At 42.0% G+C, this 16861-nt stretch overlaps 1 protein-coding gene across 1 annotated transcript; it reads left to right on the top strand.

The window, feature by feature from the left end:
* The first annotated feature begins 1066 nt into the window (after positions 1 to 1066).
* On the top strand, positions 1067 to 7413 carry LOC102494918 (spermatogenesis-associated protein 31D4-like). Its single transcript, XM_006154328.2, has 4 exons — positions 1067 to 1286; positions 2064 to 2106; positions 2961 to 3018; positions 3294 to 7413. Exons 1-4 carry the CDS (start codon positions 1098 to 1100, stop codon positions 7288 to 7290), a joined length of 4287 nt encoding a protein of 1428 aa, XP_006154390.1. The 5' UTR covers positions 1067 to 1097; the 3' UTR covers positions 7291 to 7413.
* The last annotated feature ends 9448 nt before the right edge of the window (positions 7414 to 16861 follow it).

The following is a 16861-nucleotide window of genomic DNA, read 5'->3' as shown; positions in this document are numbered from 1 at the left end:
ATGGGGAATGGTCACACCACAATCACTTCTCCTGTATCTTTCCCTCTTGTCTGGATTTTGGACACACATGCACATGTGCCCAGTGTTTTTTTTTGTTTGTTTTTTTTTTTGAGTTACTGATATTTTTTTTCTTTTTTTTAAATTTTTATTATCATCATAATCTTCTTTATATTACATTGGATTACATATAACTTTACAGTGTATTACATTGTTTTTTCAAAAGAGAATTCCATGCATGTCAGTCAGTACAGAGACATTAATCTCCCCACTTCAACATGTGCCCAGTGTGTTTTAAAAGATACAGGCAAGGACTAGAACCATTCAGTCGGTCGTGAAGGATCCAACTGCCTTACGCACCATGCCACAGGCTTGTCTCCAAAAGTCTTTCAACAGAGTAAGTTTCACTAACTTCAGAAAAATTCTTGCTATAAACTTGATCTCCAGAACTCTTGAGGTTGTAATTCCATAGAATTATTTTATTCTCATTTTAGTTGTGTGAATGTTAAATAATAGATTATTAGTTCTACTCATTTCATTCAGCCTCTCTGAAGAAAATAAAGACCAATAAAAAAAAAATAAAGAAAAAAACCCTTACATTTTAACCTTCACAAAACTAAGTAAGAGTGAAAGAAATTTAAGTTTCATATATGGGATAGTGTAAGGTAAAAGCATTCTGTAGATAATATGGACATAAGGCCATATGTGATCATGAGAGTGTAAATGTCTGGGTACTAGCATCAAGTCCAGGCATTATTTCAACTTTGAAGATAGTGGAATTGGTGGGGCTCAAGTCATAGTGTCCAGACAGTAAAGAGTGACTGGTAATATTTGGGATACAGATGGAACATACAGAAAATGTCAGTAAGATCAACATACGATATGAAGAGAGGGTAGAGTTGGGAAAAGAGATGCAGGGGAAGGGAAGGGTCTGCTGGGCTGGTGGGTGGGTAGGGGTTGTGGACACACCCTTCTCTGAGGTCCCCACCCTCAACCTCAGAAACCCTTTGTGACTCTTCCATGCTCTGTGATACAGGCCTGGGACTATAGTCAAACCTTGAACCCAGAACTCAGTTGCTTCAGGCAGCCCTGAGATTCAGATGACGGAGAATATTCTCTGTTATCTGAAGAGCTATACTGAGCCAGGCCTGAGCTTGGGCTCAGTGTTCTTAGCTGTTGATCCCAAACTCACTTTTCTGAGTGTGTTGGGGTTGCTCCTTTTGTATGTGTGCTATCTGGTGTTGGCACCACTCTCTTCACCCCTTGAAAGGAATCACCATACCCAAAAGGTAAGATATCATGGATGAACCACCAAGAGATTTCCTGCTGTAGTTGTTTTTCTTCTTCATGCCTATTTTCACATTTTTAAATGAGTTTGGTTGGCTCAAGAGGTGCTCCTGAAATAGAAAGTCTGGGGAGAGGAGAGACTTCTGAGGAGAAGGCCAGGCAGAACTGGGGACTAAGTGAGGACTAAGTTTCCCATCTGAGGTGCAAAGACTGTCTGGAGTGGTCAAGGAGTTCAGGACAAAATCCCAATCACAGTGATCCTAAGGTCCTGGGTTGGCTTAGGTGGAGAGGGTGGGTTCTCTGAAGGGAACAGTCTCTCCTGGCACTTGATCATGAGTCACATTCCATGTCAGGCATCACTTAACCAAGACTTCTTTCATGTTGGGCTGATCAGTAGAGCAATGCTGAGTCTTTCAAGACTGAGCAGAGGGTGGGCCCTGTGCTCTGTCTCAGGAAACCTGGTTCTCTGAGGGAGAACAGAGGTGACCACTGACTTCAGGTTCTATGTCCTCTTTGAGCAGAAAACTTCTGACTAATAATGTCAAGTTCATACCTCAAGGATAAAATATTTAAAATATTTTCTTGAGTTTTCAATGAAGGAACAATTGAAAATAATTTATTGCCTTTCAAAATTAATAAAATAAAATTATATTGATTAAAATGAAGAGCCATATTATTCTTAGATAACTAATATGTGATCTTTTAGAGAGAGGAGTGAGAGAAGTGAGTCCTAGTCCCTCACCTGTTTTTTTTTTTCTTTTTTGTTTTTTTCTTCTCAGAGTCAAGGCAGAGTAAAGAGACGGAAAGGTGGGACATCTCAAGGTAAGTTTCTTCCTGTTTGACTTAGGTCCTCAAGTTGACCCTTCCACTCCTTTCCATGAGGTCCAAGATTCATAACCTCTGAAAATGTCAGTTGTTAGATATGGTCTCTCAGAAAATACAGGCATGGGAGGGGTTCACAGGAAGGCAGTCTAACCTGAGACACTTCTCAGAGTCCCTGCTCTGGTCAAGCCCCACGATAGAGCTGTGATGGACCTGGGCTGCCAAATAGGTGGCCATGTGAGAGGTGGAGGAAGAACTACTGGTTGGTTTGGTATCAGAATTTCTGTCTCAAGGTCAGCAGGTGTGGGTAAGGACTGGACGCTCACATGGTTGACCTCGGTTCTAGTCCAAGATCAGACAGCTTGAAACTTACGCCAGGCATCTGTGTGTGGATGCCAAAAACCTCAAGACAAGATTGGAGGAGAGGGGGATTGTGGCATGGCCCTGTCCATTGGGAGATGATTTCTCACTTTTTCTCTGTGTATTTCTAATTCTCTCTCTCTCTAGCAAATGTACATACCCTATGACAAAACTTTAAAAAAGGAAAATGTTGTCTCCTGATTTGGTGTAAGTACTCCAAACTCCTGTTTGCTCAGATTCCTCTGAGCTAACTACTGACCCTGTGCTTCTAAGAGTGACATTGAATATCATATGAGATCATGTAGGAAAAAGATTTTAGAAATGAAACCATGTATACATGTGAGCCTCACCAATGTAATTATCAGTCATTTGACATTACTGCATATTCATGGGGCTTTAAGAGTTTAATATTCCAAAGGTTGCTCATAAAGAAGCTCCAGTATGAACATTATGCTTCTAACTTTAACCATACAACCCACTGTTGTGTTTCCCAGGTCAGAGAGGCGGCTGGAGAGAAGCAGAGAAGAGGAGGCTAATTTCTATTCTCAAAAGGTGGTTAGTCTCTCCCCTTCCTACCTGGCCCCTTTTTAGCATTTTCTATGGGCTTCTGGGATCCAAAGCAGTCTGCAGCTGTCATGGAGGGGGAAACCACAGGAATGGGACTGTGCATGAAGGCAGGGGGGAGGGGCCAAAGAGTGTATTGTGAAGTCATGGTGTGGGGCCCTGTGAAAGGGTATCAGGCTCAGGTGGCCCACCCCGTAGTCCAGCAGGCCCTGCTTTGCCTGCTCTGGTCCCAGCTGCAGCTCTGTATTTCCTGTCTCCTGCAGCCCCCTGGGCCCGCATCATGATTCCATCCGCTTTCGTCAGCTGTTGTGCCCAGACCCCCTCTGTGAGGTGTGTAACAGATCGACTGCTGAGGTCAATCGCCTACTGGACCAGGCGTCCATGGAGGAGGCTGCTCCCTCTGTGTCCCTACTGGTTTCCACAACTTCTATGACTGAGTCATCCATCTTTCAGCCCTCCACACTGTCCTCAAGCCCTCCAGCAGACCTAACTGCAGGCCCTCTGTCTGAGCCTTCTTCACCTCCAGCCTCCAACCTGCCACCTACTCTGATGACACCCTCCCCTGATTCACTTTCACCCTCACCACTGAGCGATGCTGAAGCACCAGAGCCTGGGCCACCCTTAGATTCCAAATTCCCAGCAGACCGTTTCCCATCCTCACCATCCTCTTTCTCTAGAATCACTCCACGTCACACTCAGAGAGAAGATGATTCTGGTCTCCAGCCAGGAGTCACTTTTTCTCAGGTGGATGGCCCTGCAGGGTTGCCCACTTCTGTCCCAGCAGTAAGGGATCTTGACCAGTCAAGGGTCACAATTTCACAAGTGCCCTTACCTCCTGCCAAGGGCCCACTTTCCTCCAACTTGGCACAAAGTGAACTCAACCAGGAGCTTCTTACCCACCATTATTCTGAGGCTACTTTTGGGAAGACCACTACAGCCAACATGGCAGAGTCACATAACCTTTCCTTTCTGAGCCCTGATGATCTGGTGCTTCAAGGAATACAAAGCCAACAGAAAGGCAATGTCCTGATACAGAACGAGAAGGAGAAGACAACAGGCTCTTTCTCAAAACAACTTAGTCCAGACTTCCAAGTAAGTCCTTCAGGGAAAATGTCAGAGTCCTTTGCTGCTCAGCAGGACTCAGCATCCTCCCCTCCTTTAACCAGCAAAAGCAAACCAGAGCAGCTGCCTATGCCTGAGCAGTCCCCATATTTTAAGACTGATGAGGATCCCTTACAGAAAAAAGTTATCTCATCTCTGCATAGGGAATCTGAACACCCTACTGTCCCTGTCTTGGGTGACAGCTCCTCAACCTCTGTGTTCAACAGAATCTCCAAGGCTTCTATAGCCAAAGTAGCCCCAGTCATTCCCTTTTACCAACCTCAGCCCATGCCTGAGGTACCATGTTACCCCATGTGCCAAACTGTGCCACAATTTGAGTCCAAACATCTCACTCCGGCCCAATCCCAGCACCACTTTCAATGTCCAGTCTCATATCCTCCCCCTTCCACTGTATCCCAGATTAGGATCTGTGGAGTATGTTTTCACAGACCCCCAAATGAACCACAGTCTCTTTCACCAACTGAAATTGACCACCTGGAATGCAATATATTGAAGAAAGAACAGGAAAAATTGTGGGGTTTACCCTCTGTGGTCCAAAGTTCTCAGAAAGAATTTTGTCCCCCACCTCCCAAACTTCCACTGGTCAGCTACTCCTCCAAGTTCCATGTTTCAAGCTCCATTTTTCCCCTGAGCAGTGAACTTCAGAAGAAACTTGAGCACCACCTTAGGAAGAGGCTCATCCAACCCCGGTGGGGCCTGCCCCGCAGAGTCCATGAGTCTCTGTCACTGATGAATCCTCAGAGAGATACTACTGAGACATCTCAGTCAAAGAGCAGTTATGGACTCTCCTGGATCTCTTTGTTTAAGAGTCAGAGCAGCAAAGAGCTAGGTGCTTGGGGATTGAGCTGCCCGGGAAGCTCCCATGGGAAGAGCTCAGAAATGTTTCTACTAGGGAAGAACCAGGGACAGGGCTCAGAAGATAGTACAAACAAGTCTTCTTCGAGTGAATCACAGACATTTTCGGATAATAGTCTGGTATCCAATTCGGAGAAGGACCTAGAAATTCCCAGGGTGATTCTTTCAGAAAATTATTCAAGAGCCTCAGTAGTGAGCCAAAAACAGAAAGAAATTGCAAAAGCCCTGGAAGTACATCTGAGCAAGAAGTTTGAGGAAATCAGTGAGGGCCATATCCCAGACACTGTGCATAGTTCACAGCATTCCATCAAGCATGGATTGCCTCTTCTTGAACACTCCCACAGCCAAATGACCTACAGAGATTTAACTCCATCTTTGAGGGCAGACCAAAGTCTGAATACCTCTGAACATATTTCTTTTATTCCTACCAGTAAACAAGATCTGTTGGAAGCTCATATTAAACGATTTCATAAGAACATGATGCATGGCCCCCCCACAAAGGTCATTGAATCTTTTCAGATATTTAATGAAAAGGAGCAACTTAAACACTCCCACTTCCATTCCAACTTTTACTCATCAGAAAAGCTCATTTCTGGCATCGATTCCCATTCTAGCATTTTCAAGCACCGTAGAGAAAGTACTAATGCTCCTTACAGAGACAAGGTAGGAAGAACAAATGCTGTCCCCATCCTAGATGATATTCTTCATTCCACCTCAACTCTAGGAAAGGAAAGACAGGGGACCCTGCCAAAACCAGCCTCTGAGAGCAGCCAAAAGCTTAGAGAGAACATTTGGGGTGCTCAGGAGGGCAGACGGGCTTTTCCGCCTGACACACACAGCATCACGGACAAAGACAGACAGAAAGCAAAAGTCCTAGCTAATACTCACAGCCCACAGCTGCCCACAAGGCAAGCTGAAGCTAAACTTGGGACAAAAGATAAGAACTATAATTCCCTAAATATATTGAAAAAGCCTCAAGGCCAAAGGCCAAAGAATTCAGGATACTTTTTAATGTCCAGGGAGATTTTCAATTCAAAAGAACTCAGCAGTGCTCCTCAATCACGCTGTAATATATTGAAAACCTGTGGGCTGAAAGGTTCCCCAGTGATGTACAGGAACATGTGTAAAGTAGAAAATACCCAGACCACTGAAAGACCTCCTCCAGAAATGACAGATTCACAAGATGTAAACTCATCAGGCCTGACAAATCATACATCGGCAGAATTAACGTATAAATTGGAGAACAGGAAGCACAGCCAGGATTGTGGCTATCCAATGGAAATGTCCTTTGCCTCTGATAACTTGTCTTCCAAGGCTTCACTGCCTTCTACCCAAGGTGTCTCCAGTGGGAACGTCACAGCTTCCCCAGTGCTGCATGTCCACTTAGGCAACACAACAGCCTTTGTTGACCAGCCACAAGAGACTTGGGTCCCTAATTATGCCTGCTTGAACTATTATGATAAATTCAAATCAGCTGAGGTAAGAGAGAGCCCTCTGGTACCTAAAGGAGGAGAGGTGGGTGGAGGGGATGCAGCCTTAGAGACATCTGGACTTAGAAGGAAGAGCCACCTTCCTCTGTTTCCAGAGACACGAGGAGTGAGCAAATCTTTGTCAACACCATCACAGCAAAGGCAGACTCTTACTGAAAACCTCTTCAGAAAGCATATGAAGCACTTTTTGCAACATATTTGTACAAACATAAAGTACAAGGGGCAAGAACGTTCCCGGGAAGAGGGCAGCTCCCTCTTATCACCACAGAAAAGCTTGTTGGAAAGAGCAGTTGCCTTTTCAGGAGCCACCAAACCTCATAAATTAACTGCAGAAACTAGAAAGTTCCTTGAGGAGAAACAGGGGTGCAGACACAGAATTCAAAGCATCTGCCCCCAAAAGCCCCTTTCCTCCCCTGTGAAAACTGGCCAAACTCAGCACAGTACAGAACTGCACGTCCAGGAAAAGCCCACCCAGAGTTACCGCTCTGACTACAGGGCTCCTTCCTATAAAGTAACAGGTACCAAGTCCTATAGCCGAGTTGCTGCCTCTTCTGTCCTGAGTAATCCCAGTGGGACTACTCAGATTCAAAACCAAAACAGACAACCTCAGAGAGTCATGACATTAAAGGACCAGGCATTGTGTCACAGGCGCCTCCCATCAATTTCTTGTGGGGAGACCACCCCCCATCGAAATTCCAGTGCCCATCCAAGCGGGCATCAAGTCAACCAGGTGCCTTCGGGCACCTTTTCCCCTTCTGAAGACTCTCTGCCGACAAATTTGTCTCTATATTGAGAGAAGATGCCTCGCTAGCATTTCAAAGAAGTAAAATTCCTCTCCATCACTATTCCAATATTCTCATTCCTTGTTTAAAATGAAAATCTCCACCAAATAATTCATTCATAATTGAAAATATTGGTTATCCAATAAATAGTCCAATAAGAGTCATGGTATTTGTGTTCTTCGGGGGTATCTGGTTTGGGTGATCCTGAGCTTGTACTAAGGGAAATGAAGGAATTTGGCTCTTACTGGTTGCCTCTTTTGGTTAATAGAAGGAGGCCAGTCTCCAGGAGCTCTTATGGCAGAATGGATACCATATGCCCCAAAAGCTCCTCCTCTCCCTGATGAAATTTGAGGAGTCACAACTGGCTTTTTAACTGTTAGCTTAACTTAATAACATTGAATGGCAGCCTGAGTTTTTTCTCTCATTGATGTTTTCACATCCTTTACAGAGTATGGTAGACAGGTCTTCCACATATGAAAAGAGGTCAAAGACGGTTTTAGTTTTTAGAAAATTTTTTCCATGAGCAAGGGTAACACAGTTGATGAACCTTGACTGGAAGTGCTTGGGGTTATTCTAGCCATGATATTAGCCTGCTTGGGGTAGCATATTTGACCTTACAATTGAGGTTTCCAACTGAAAAGTCACCTTGTATAAGGTGTTCCTCTCCTCTGGTATATCTTCAAGCTGCTGCAATGATGATTGGCTATTTTAGAGCAAAAGGATAAATCAATTGTCAGAGGTTGGATTTGTCAGAGGTTGGATGTGACTAAACAGCACCTGCGTCTCAGGAAAAAATAAACTGAAGTTATGGAAAAATCTCAGCTAAAGTGAGTGGGAATGTAAAAAAAAAAAGATGGAATTGGAAAGAATGATGCTGTTGGTAGAACAAAGGTTAATACTGTACCATCCAAATATAATCCTGTCCTGTTCCCCATTTTTCCCAGTCAAATCTAGGCATCTTTATCCAAAGATCAGGGAATTATAGAGCTAACTGATGCCCCTTAGGCAGAAGTGTCCATGTGCCTGTTCCCTGAGTCCTAGAACAATACCTGCAAGGCTGTTGTCAGGCTCAGCGTCCCTCACTCTAGGTAAGGTGATCATGGTGCCTGTCTTCCAGCCATGCTTGATGACAACATGCAGAATCTTGCCCATAGTGATTGCACTTCTCCTGTCAGGAAGGAGGTGAAAACTCTGAGCTTCATGGGCTTAGGAAGACCATGCTACCCCTTCCCCAGTGTAAACATAGGCAGCTATTGTCCCACAGTTTAGTACTGCACAATGTACAGGGGTCTCATGAAGGACCTCTATAAAATGCTCTTTTGGGCCAATGCAGCTCACATACCAACTCTAATTACGGGTCTAGAGGGAAGGCAACTCCACTTTTACAGTCTGGGATTCAAACATTTGGGTGAGTATCCTAAAGAGCCTTTGAGATAATTTTTCCAGAAAAAATGTGTGAATAAAACTTTAACTAGGTGTCAAAATAAAAACCAAATTAAACAGACATCCACACAGTACCCTCTACGAAAATTCTATCTTCTTGTTCTACATTATACCATTGCCATGAAGTGTCTGGAGCTTAGGGTTGAAGAAAGAGTACAGATTCGGTGAAGGACCCAGGAAAGTCACTGGGTGGAGAATCCGTGGAGGACCCCAACATTCATATGGGTACACCAGTCAGTGACCTTGCCTCTCATTTCTTCAGTCCCATTTGAATGTCCTCTAGTGTCCCTAGTGTCATAGGATCCTTTCCCTCCATTTTAAGTCACTTACTTCTACACTACAGAAGTTATCGCCAGGAATACCTGTGACACCTGAAGAAATTGGCTTCACATTCTACCTTTAACTCCATCCCTCCATGTTTCTCATATATACCCTCAAATTTGTCAAATTTTCAACTTTGTCATTAGTTTTTCTATTTATTAGTGTATCCACCAAGCTTGGATTGATTGTCTTCATGATTTTTATGGTGACCAACATTTAAGAAATTCTATATCTAATGAGCTTCCCCTGGTTCCCTTTATTCCATGTATCTGGAAAATCCCATCTCTGACTTTTCCAGGAAATCTCTTCAAAAATCTGCACTTTCTTCAAACATAGGCCATCTCCACTTACTCAGCAGATGTGCTAGACTCACTGTTGACAGAGGAACTTCTAGAAGATAACTGATGGGAACATTCATCAGATAACCTTTAAAATGCTGTATTCATCACTCCTTTTTTTTTCTTTGAAAACTCCCAACCTGAAAGGAATTTTACTTCTGGCAGTATCTTTACTGAGAGAAAGCTAAACTCTAGTTAGTCTTCATGGACTGATCCAGCCTAGCCAACTCTTATGCCTCCCTCCCATGGTACTAAACAGCTCCTAATTTTAGAAGTTTTTAATTACAAAAAATATTAAACAAATAGTCACGAAGTTTTTTTTTTTAATAACTCATGTTCCTAAAACCCCACTTCCACAGTTATCATTTGGCACGTGTGATGCCCCACTTCTCTTACACAGCAATTAAAGTGCCAAAGTCCATTTCAACACCTTGAATTCCATCTTTTATAAGATATGCTACAGTCCTGTGTCAGCGCTCTTACTCCCTTTGCTGTTTACCACACGAGGAGCGTGCCGACCCCCAACACTGTACACAGCATCAGTGACTGAAAAAAATACAGGATTTTGTCATCAGTTTTTGAAAGGTTTACTAAAAACACTGAGGAGTCATTAAAGTTATTCCTTACCCTGCTCCACACACTGTGGAATGTCACGGAGAAGACTGAGTGCACGATATTGCCGTCCCTTAATTACACAGCAACTACAACATGGAAAAGAGTATATTAGCACCAAACTGTGTATGTTTTAAAAAACTGAGGTTTTGGAGGGCAGAGATTTTTCTTGTATGCTAAAAATGTGCACTGCCCAGTGACTATTATGATGACCATAATGATAAGCCACTAAAAGTGTGAGGTAAATGTTCAGGGAGTTAAACAATAACGTGAAATCTATGACACGTGTTTATGATCTCACCTCCAAAAAGTAGCTATACCATTTACTATTTTTTCTTTTGTTTCCTTGAAGCTTAAAAATATCATTTTACTTCTGAATAGATCATTAAATACAATAAGTGTTTAATAATCTACTTCAGTAGGCATTGTGTTTGGGACTGCAGGGGACAGACGTATGAGTAGAGAGAGCCTACATCCCATGCTGATAACATGTCGGTAATCAGCTCAATTTCACAAAATATTTTCCCAGTTCTGGCCATACAAAAAAGCTTCTAGTTTCATTACAGAATTGTCCTTATTTGTGCACAGCCCTGCTATGATTTCACAAAATGATCTATGGATCTTCTCATCTGAAATATGCACAGCGAGGTTAATGCTCAGTGTGCAAAGTGCCCGCGAACCTGTCTCAGAGCCTACATTGTACACTTGCACTGCTTCTGACCTTCTAATAACAGCACAAGACATTCAAATAACACCTTAAGGGAACAGCAGTTGTCATAATGGCTATGTTGCTGGACTCCCTTGTAGTCAAATGCAGTTCAAGTCTCAGACCTGGTGGCTTAAACTCACACAGGGCACGTGTGCATGCGTGCCCAAAATCCTGAGAGGAGAATGGAGGAGAAGGGATTGTGGCATGGCCATCCCCCCTGGGGGGTGATTTCTCACTTTCTGTCTCTCTGTCTTTATCTTTCTGGCAAGCGCATGCACCCTATAGCAAAAACCTCTTCCAAAAAATAAATAAATAACACCTTAAATATATAAAATTGTACTCCATTTTATAGACGTAATAAGAACATCATCTCTAACAGCAAGCATCTATTTCTTTAGGAGAAAATAATCACTGGAAACAACATATGACTTAAGCTCAGAGTTAAAATGTGTTTCCAGGGTTGATGTAATAAAAAGGTCTTAACGGAACAGACAGTTCACTAAGGCCACATGGGAGTATGCAGAAGCACAAGGAGTCCCGGGGGAGGCAGACTCAGCCAGACACAAGTTATCAGTTCTGATCTCAGCTCAGTCACAGTCTAGATACACAGCAAGTGACTCAGTTTTGCTGAACCTCAGCATTTTTATCTGCAAAGCATCACTAATAACACCTACCATGACTCATTGTAAAGACCCAGCAGAGATCAGGTAATGGGTGCTCAATGAACAGTAACTGTCTGTGCTCATCCACCATCTCCACACTGCACTGCATTCTCAGCATACAAGAATTCTCTGCCTTCCCAGCTGTTCTAATTTGTACCACACAACAGAAAACAGCACCTTGTTTTAGAGTCCTCCTAAAAAATTTTAAATACTCATTCACTGGGGTTGCTTCTGAATTAGTAGAAAATGAGAAATAGAGTCTTTTGCAAAGATAAGTCATTTCCCCCAAATGTGAATGTGGATTTTCACCTTGCTGTGATGAATAAGGTAACATCCCCTGTCTACAGCAACTTGTGTGGAAGTTATCTAGTGGCCTGTTCACCTGTTCCCCTGCAGCAGCTGTAAAGCTGAATTCGGGAAGCGGTGAAATTACAATATTTTTTTTTATTAATTTTTTTTAATTTCATTTTCTTCCATACAATCAATCACATTATTATTTGTCTTACAAAATGGACACTTCAACAGGCGAACATCTCTCCCCAGTACGGTTGATAAAACTATGAAATATCTTCAACAGACAACACCACACCTCTTTGTGCCATCAATGCTTTTCCTCCCTGTCCCTCCCCCAAATGCCCTTCCTCAGACCCTCCTCTTTCACACACACTGAAATTACAATATGTTATACTCCATAGTGGAGTACCAAGACCTGCGACCAAATACTTTTACCTATTTAAAGGGGATGATGTCTCTATATTTCCTTAGAAAGTATCAAATATCAATATAGATATATACTCAGAAAATGTTTATTAATTTATAATATGAATAAATGTTTGAGTTAAGCACATTAAAAGCTTATAGATTTTCAAGTTAATTTTTCAGTTTTGTAAATTACATTGATCACTTGAAGAATGCTGAGATTTCAGAATAAAGAAAATTTAAACATTTATTAAACTCAAGAGAGGAGCACAAAATCCCAAGAGGAGAATGGAGGAGAAGGAATTGTAGTGTGGCCATCCCCCCATGGAATGATTTCTCTCTTTCTGTTTCTCTGTTTCTGTTTCTGTCTCTCTAGCATGTGCAAACGTGCTATAGCAAAAATAAATAAATAAATAAAATAAAAATAAACTCATGTGATTCTGTTATTTTTGAATTGTGTATCTTGCATGTAACTGTACGATATTAATTTGAATAGACCAAATTATGTGTATTGAATTCAGCATGTTTTAGGAATTACTGAGATGCAAATAATGTCTGCATTTTGGTAGCATGATTTCAGGTAATGCTCAATTATTGAAGTCAACCATTTAAATACATTAGAGAGAGCCCAGTGTTTTGAGATTAGACAGAAAAAAAGGACCCAGAACATGAAGCTGAGAAAGGCAAATGACTGTGGCCAGAGAAGCCCAGGAGAGGAGAATTCCTGAAAATCAATAGAATCATGTTTCAAGAAGGGGACAGAGCAATAGGGCCAAATATTCCTGATCAAGTAACCAGAGACAGAGAATTGACCTAGTAAAGTCTGTGGCAACCTGTGAAAATAAGTCAACAGCAAAGAGTGAAGACCTGGAAGAGCCTTTAGGGAGGAAGGGAGTAGGGAGGACCTGGACTGGAAGCAGAGACCGGGCTGATGAGGAATGAACAGCTGGGAAGGATCACGCTGATTGGCTATGCCTTTAAGGGTTGGCTTTTTTGTACTTAAGATTAAAAAAAAAAAAATCTGTAGCTTATTTCCAACAGTCATTTAACAAAAATAAAATAGTTAAGCCTCATACACTTTTATGTTTACAGACAGTACATATTTTAGGACTGCAGAAATCAACTAACATGGGTGAAAATCTCTGTGCTGTTCTAACTTAGCATTTAGCAAGCAGAAATAAATTTGAGTAATAAGGTTAAAAGATAATGCCTGTTTTTCAGAGAGATTACTTGAGCTCCATTAAGGCTCCTTCAGGTCAATCTTACATATTAACTAAAACAACAACAACAACAACAACAACAAAACCTTTAAGCTTGCTATATAAACATTTTCAAATATTTAGTAGAAAATGAAATTTTTCCTGTTATACTTTTAAAACCAGTTATTGTGTTTCCAGCTAAATACAGTAGATCAAACACACTTGAGCCTCTCACCTTCCCAATACACCACTTAAAATAATGAATAATAAGATTCTTGACATCATTAGTAATTGGGGAAATGAAAATAAAAACCACCATAAGATAACACTGCACACCCACTAGGATGGCTAGAATCAAGAATATGATAAGGGAGACTAGTAGAGAAAGGAGAAGCCTCCTCGACTGCTGCTAGGAATGTAAATTGCATGGCTATTTGTAAAAACAGCCTGGCAATTCCTCAAAATGGTAAACTGAGGGCAGCCGTGTGACCCTCTCTTCGATATCTTCCCAAGGGAAGTAAAAGGCTCCCAGGGACTGTACATGGAACAGGGGAAATAAATAGATTTCACAAAGATAATGCTGTGGAGTTTCTCTCCCAAAAACCCATATGCGGAGATTTCATTGTAACTGGATGCGGAGGATGAAAACTTGATCCAGTTATGAAGGGTAGGGTCTCTGGGAGGAGATCAGTGACTAGGTGATGAAGATGAGACCCTCAGAATTGGCTCCTGTTGGATTTATAAGGAAAGGGAATATGAGACACACATGGACCAGAACACACTCTTCTGTCCTCTGCTATGCGGCAGTGTAGACAAAGTCCTTCACCAGAGGGGACCCCTAGACCTTGAACCTCCCAATCATTATCGAGTAACCTCTAGATATATAAATCCCCCAGTTTCAGGTATTTTCTGTTATTAGCAGCAACATGGAGTGGGATATACATAGAGAACAGTAAAAGACAAAGTTGGAGGGTCAAGGGAGATTGAAAGGGCCCAGAGGGATGGACTCCTCAGAGGGTAGGCTGGTCAGGGAAGGGCTAAGGGTTCACCTCTCATGTGTTGTCCCTTCTTCCACCCCCAAGGGACTCTATTATCTGTGCTCTAGTTCTCTGATGTGGGCCTGAAATTCTCCTCTGTACTGTGTATACCCCATGCCCAGGCCCTGGTGCTGTGACCAACCTCACTCTCTTTGGTGCACTTGGAATGAGCTTCAGCTTGATGTCCCGGGTGTCGCCATCCTTTCCTTCCTGTGTGGGGCAGGGCTCTCATGTTTGTGTCTGTGCTACATGAAGAGGCCTCTTTTCACCCAGCTGCCTCAACCACTATGCCACCAGCTGGACATGCAGTTTAAAATTTATCTTGATACTTCTTCTTTTATCTATGTGATAATAGTGTTTTTTTTTTCTTTTTTCTTTAATTTAAAAAAAAATTTCTATAGGGTGCATGAACTCACCAGATAGAGATTGAGACAGAGAGAGAAAAAGAAAACTCATTCCTTTAGGGGAATGGGCACACATCAACCCTTTCTCATCCGGTCTCCTCTTGGAATTTTCGAGCAAGCACACACTTGCACTCAGCATGACTATCAGGCTGTTGGGTCCAGGACTCGAACCATGCAGTAGGCCATGTGGGATCTGGTGCCACAATCTCTATGCCACCCTCTGGCCTGATAATGTGGGTTTTTAAATCTATAAGTAATTTGGTATTTTCCAGATTTTTTTTGTTATTCACTTCTAATTTATTTCTATTATAATCTAAAAATATATTTTATATGCTCTCTATTCTTTTACATTTGTGAAGGTGTGTTTTATAGGCCGCCATGTGGTCTATGTTGGTGACTGTTCTCAAACTTGAGAAGAACGTTTCATCTGCTATGGTTGAAGTACTCAATGCATGCAATTAGATCAGGTTGGTTGATATTGCTGCTCAAGTCAACTAGAAACTTACTGATTTTCTTTCCATTGGATCTGTTAGTTACTGATAGGGACTTATTTTACTATTGTGCTTCTTACATTTCTTAATGGTTTGGTTGAGTCAGAGAAACAACCAAGATGGGAAGTCTGAGGAGAGATGTGAATATCACTTTCTAGGGGAAGAGGCTAGAGAAGACTAGGGATTTAGGGGAAAAACATTTCCTTTGGGAACTCATGAATTACCTTTCTAGGTTTGGTACAGTATTCCAGTGTAAAATCCCAAATACAACCATTTCATTATCCTGTACTGGTTTAGTTAGAGAGAGTGCTTTTGTTGAAGATCAAGTCTCTCCAGACACTTGATCCTGAGTTACTTAGCCATATGAGGTGTCATTTAATCAAGTCTTCCTCATTTGGGCTAATCAGGAGAGCAATGTTGAGCCTCTGAGAGTCTGGACACAGGCTGGAGTCTGAGCTCTGTCCCTAGGAAACATGGTATCCTGAGGGAGCACAAATGTGACGGTGGGCTTTAGAGACTACTCCCTTCTTTCATAGAAGATTTCTAAGAATATCAAGTATAGGTTTCACATACAAAATTCTCCTTTGAGTTTTTCAAACAAATAAATAATGATTAAAACTATTTTATCACTGTTATAAATTTATAACAGGAAGGAACAAGTTTTTATTATTCAAGATGGAGAGTCATATTATTCTTGGGCAAGTGTCTGAGCTTCCTAGAGAGATGAGCAAGAGAAGTAAGTCCCAGCCTGTCTCGGTTTGGATGGTGGTTTTTCCACAAAGGTTTAGGTTTTGAGATTTGATCCTGAGGTAATGGCATTGGAAGGTGGAGATGCTTGCTGAGTGGGCAGTGACTGGATCATGGAGGCACTGGCCTTGTTAGTGGATTTATGTGGTCTAGTAAGCTTCTTAGTGAGTTCTAGTTGTTATGAGACATGGTTCATTTTGATGTGAGTGGGATGTCATGAAAGGAAGATGGCTGCCCCCAGGTTGGTCTATCTGCCTGTGCCCACCGTCCACTCTACTTCTGTCAGCGATGTTGTGATGTGGGCTGTCCTGTCACCAACCCAGTGCCTTTGGATTTTTCCATCACCAGAAACATGAGTAAAATAAGCTTCTATGTCCTTATAAATGATTCAGTGACAGCTCTTTCTGTTAGCAACACAATGATACATTAAAATACAGCCCTTTATTATAACTTTCTTTTTGTTCTCAGTACCCGGTCCAACTAAGAGGAGAAGGAAAGGTAAATTTTTTTTATCTTTTATTTCTTTTTTATTATATTATTATTATTATTATTAATTATTATTATTATTATTATTATTTTGCCATAGAGCACAACCATTCACTGCAGAGAGGCTTCAAAGGTCATTGACTGTCCACGGGGGGGGGGTCACACCACAACCCCTTCTCCATTATCCTCTCAAGATTTTGGGCATGCACACACATGCCGACAAATCCAGGACTAGAATCATGGAGTCAGCTATGGGGGATCCAGTGCCTTAGCCACCACACCACTCGCTGGCTAAATAAAGGTTAAAAAAAAATTAAGATATTTTTGCTATCAGGCACACTTACTTGCTGGAGAGACAGAGAGGCAGAAAGACAGAGAGAAAATGAGAAATCACCTCCTAGGGGGAATGGCCATACTGAGATCCCTTCTCCTCC

Source organism: Tupaia chinensis, unplaced genomic scaffold (genome assembly GCF_000334495.1).
Source record: "Tupaia chinensis unplaced genomic scaffold, TupChi_1.0 Scaffold000404_1, whole genome shotgun sequence".
Lineage (NCBI taxonomy): Eukaryota > Metazoa > Chordata > Mammalia > Scandentia > Tupaiidae > Tupaia > Tupaia belangeri.
This window is presented reverse-complemented; position numbering and strand designations above follow the sequence as displayed.

Coding starts and splice junctions, on each gene's coding strand:
- LOC102494918 (XM_006154328.2), top strand. CDS start 1,098: ATGACGGAGAATATTCTCTGTTATCTGAAGAGCTATACTGAGCCAGGC. Junction 1,287..2,063: donor GGAATCACCATACCCAAAAG/GTAAGATATCAT, acceptor TTTTCTTCTCAG/AGTCAAGGCAGAGTAAAGAG. Junction 2,107..2,960: donor GAAAGGTGGGACATCTCAAG/GTAAGTTTCTTC, acceptor TGTGTTTCCCAG/GTCAGAGAGGCGGCTGGAGA.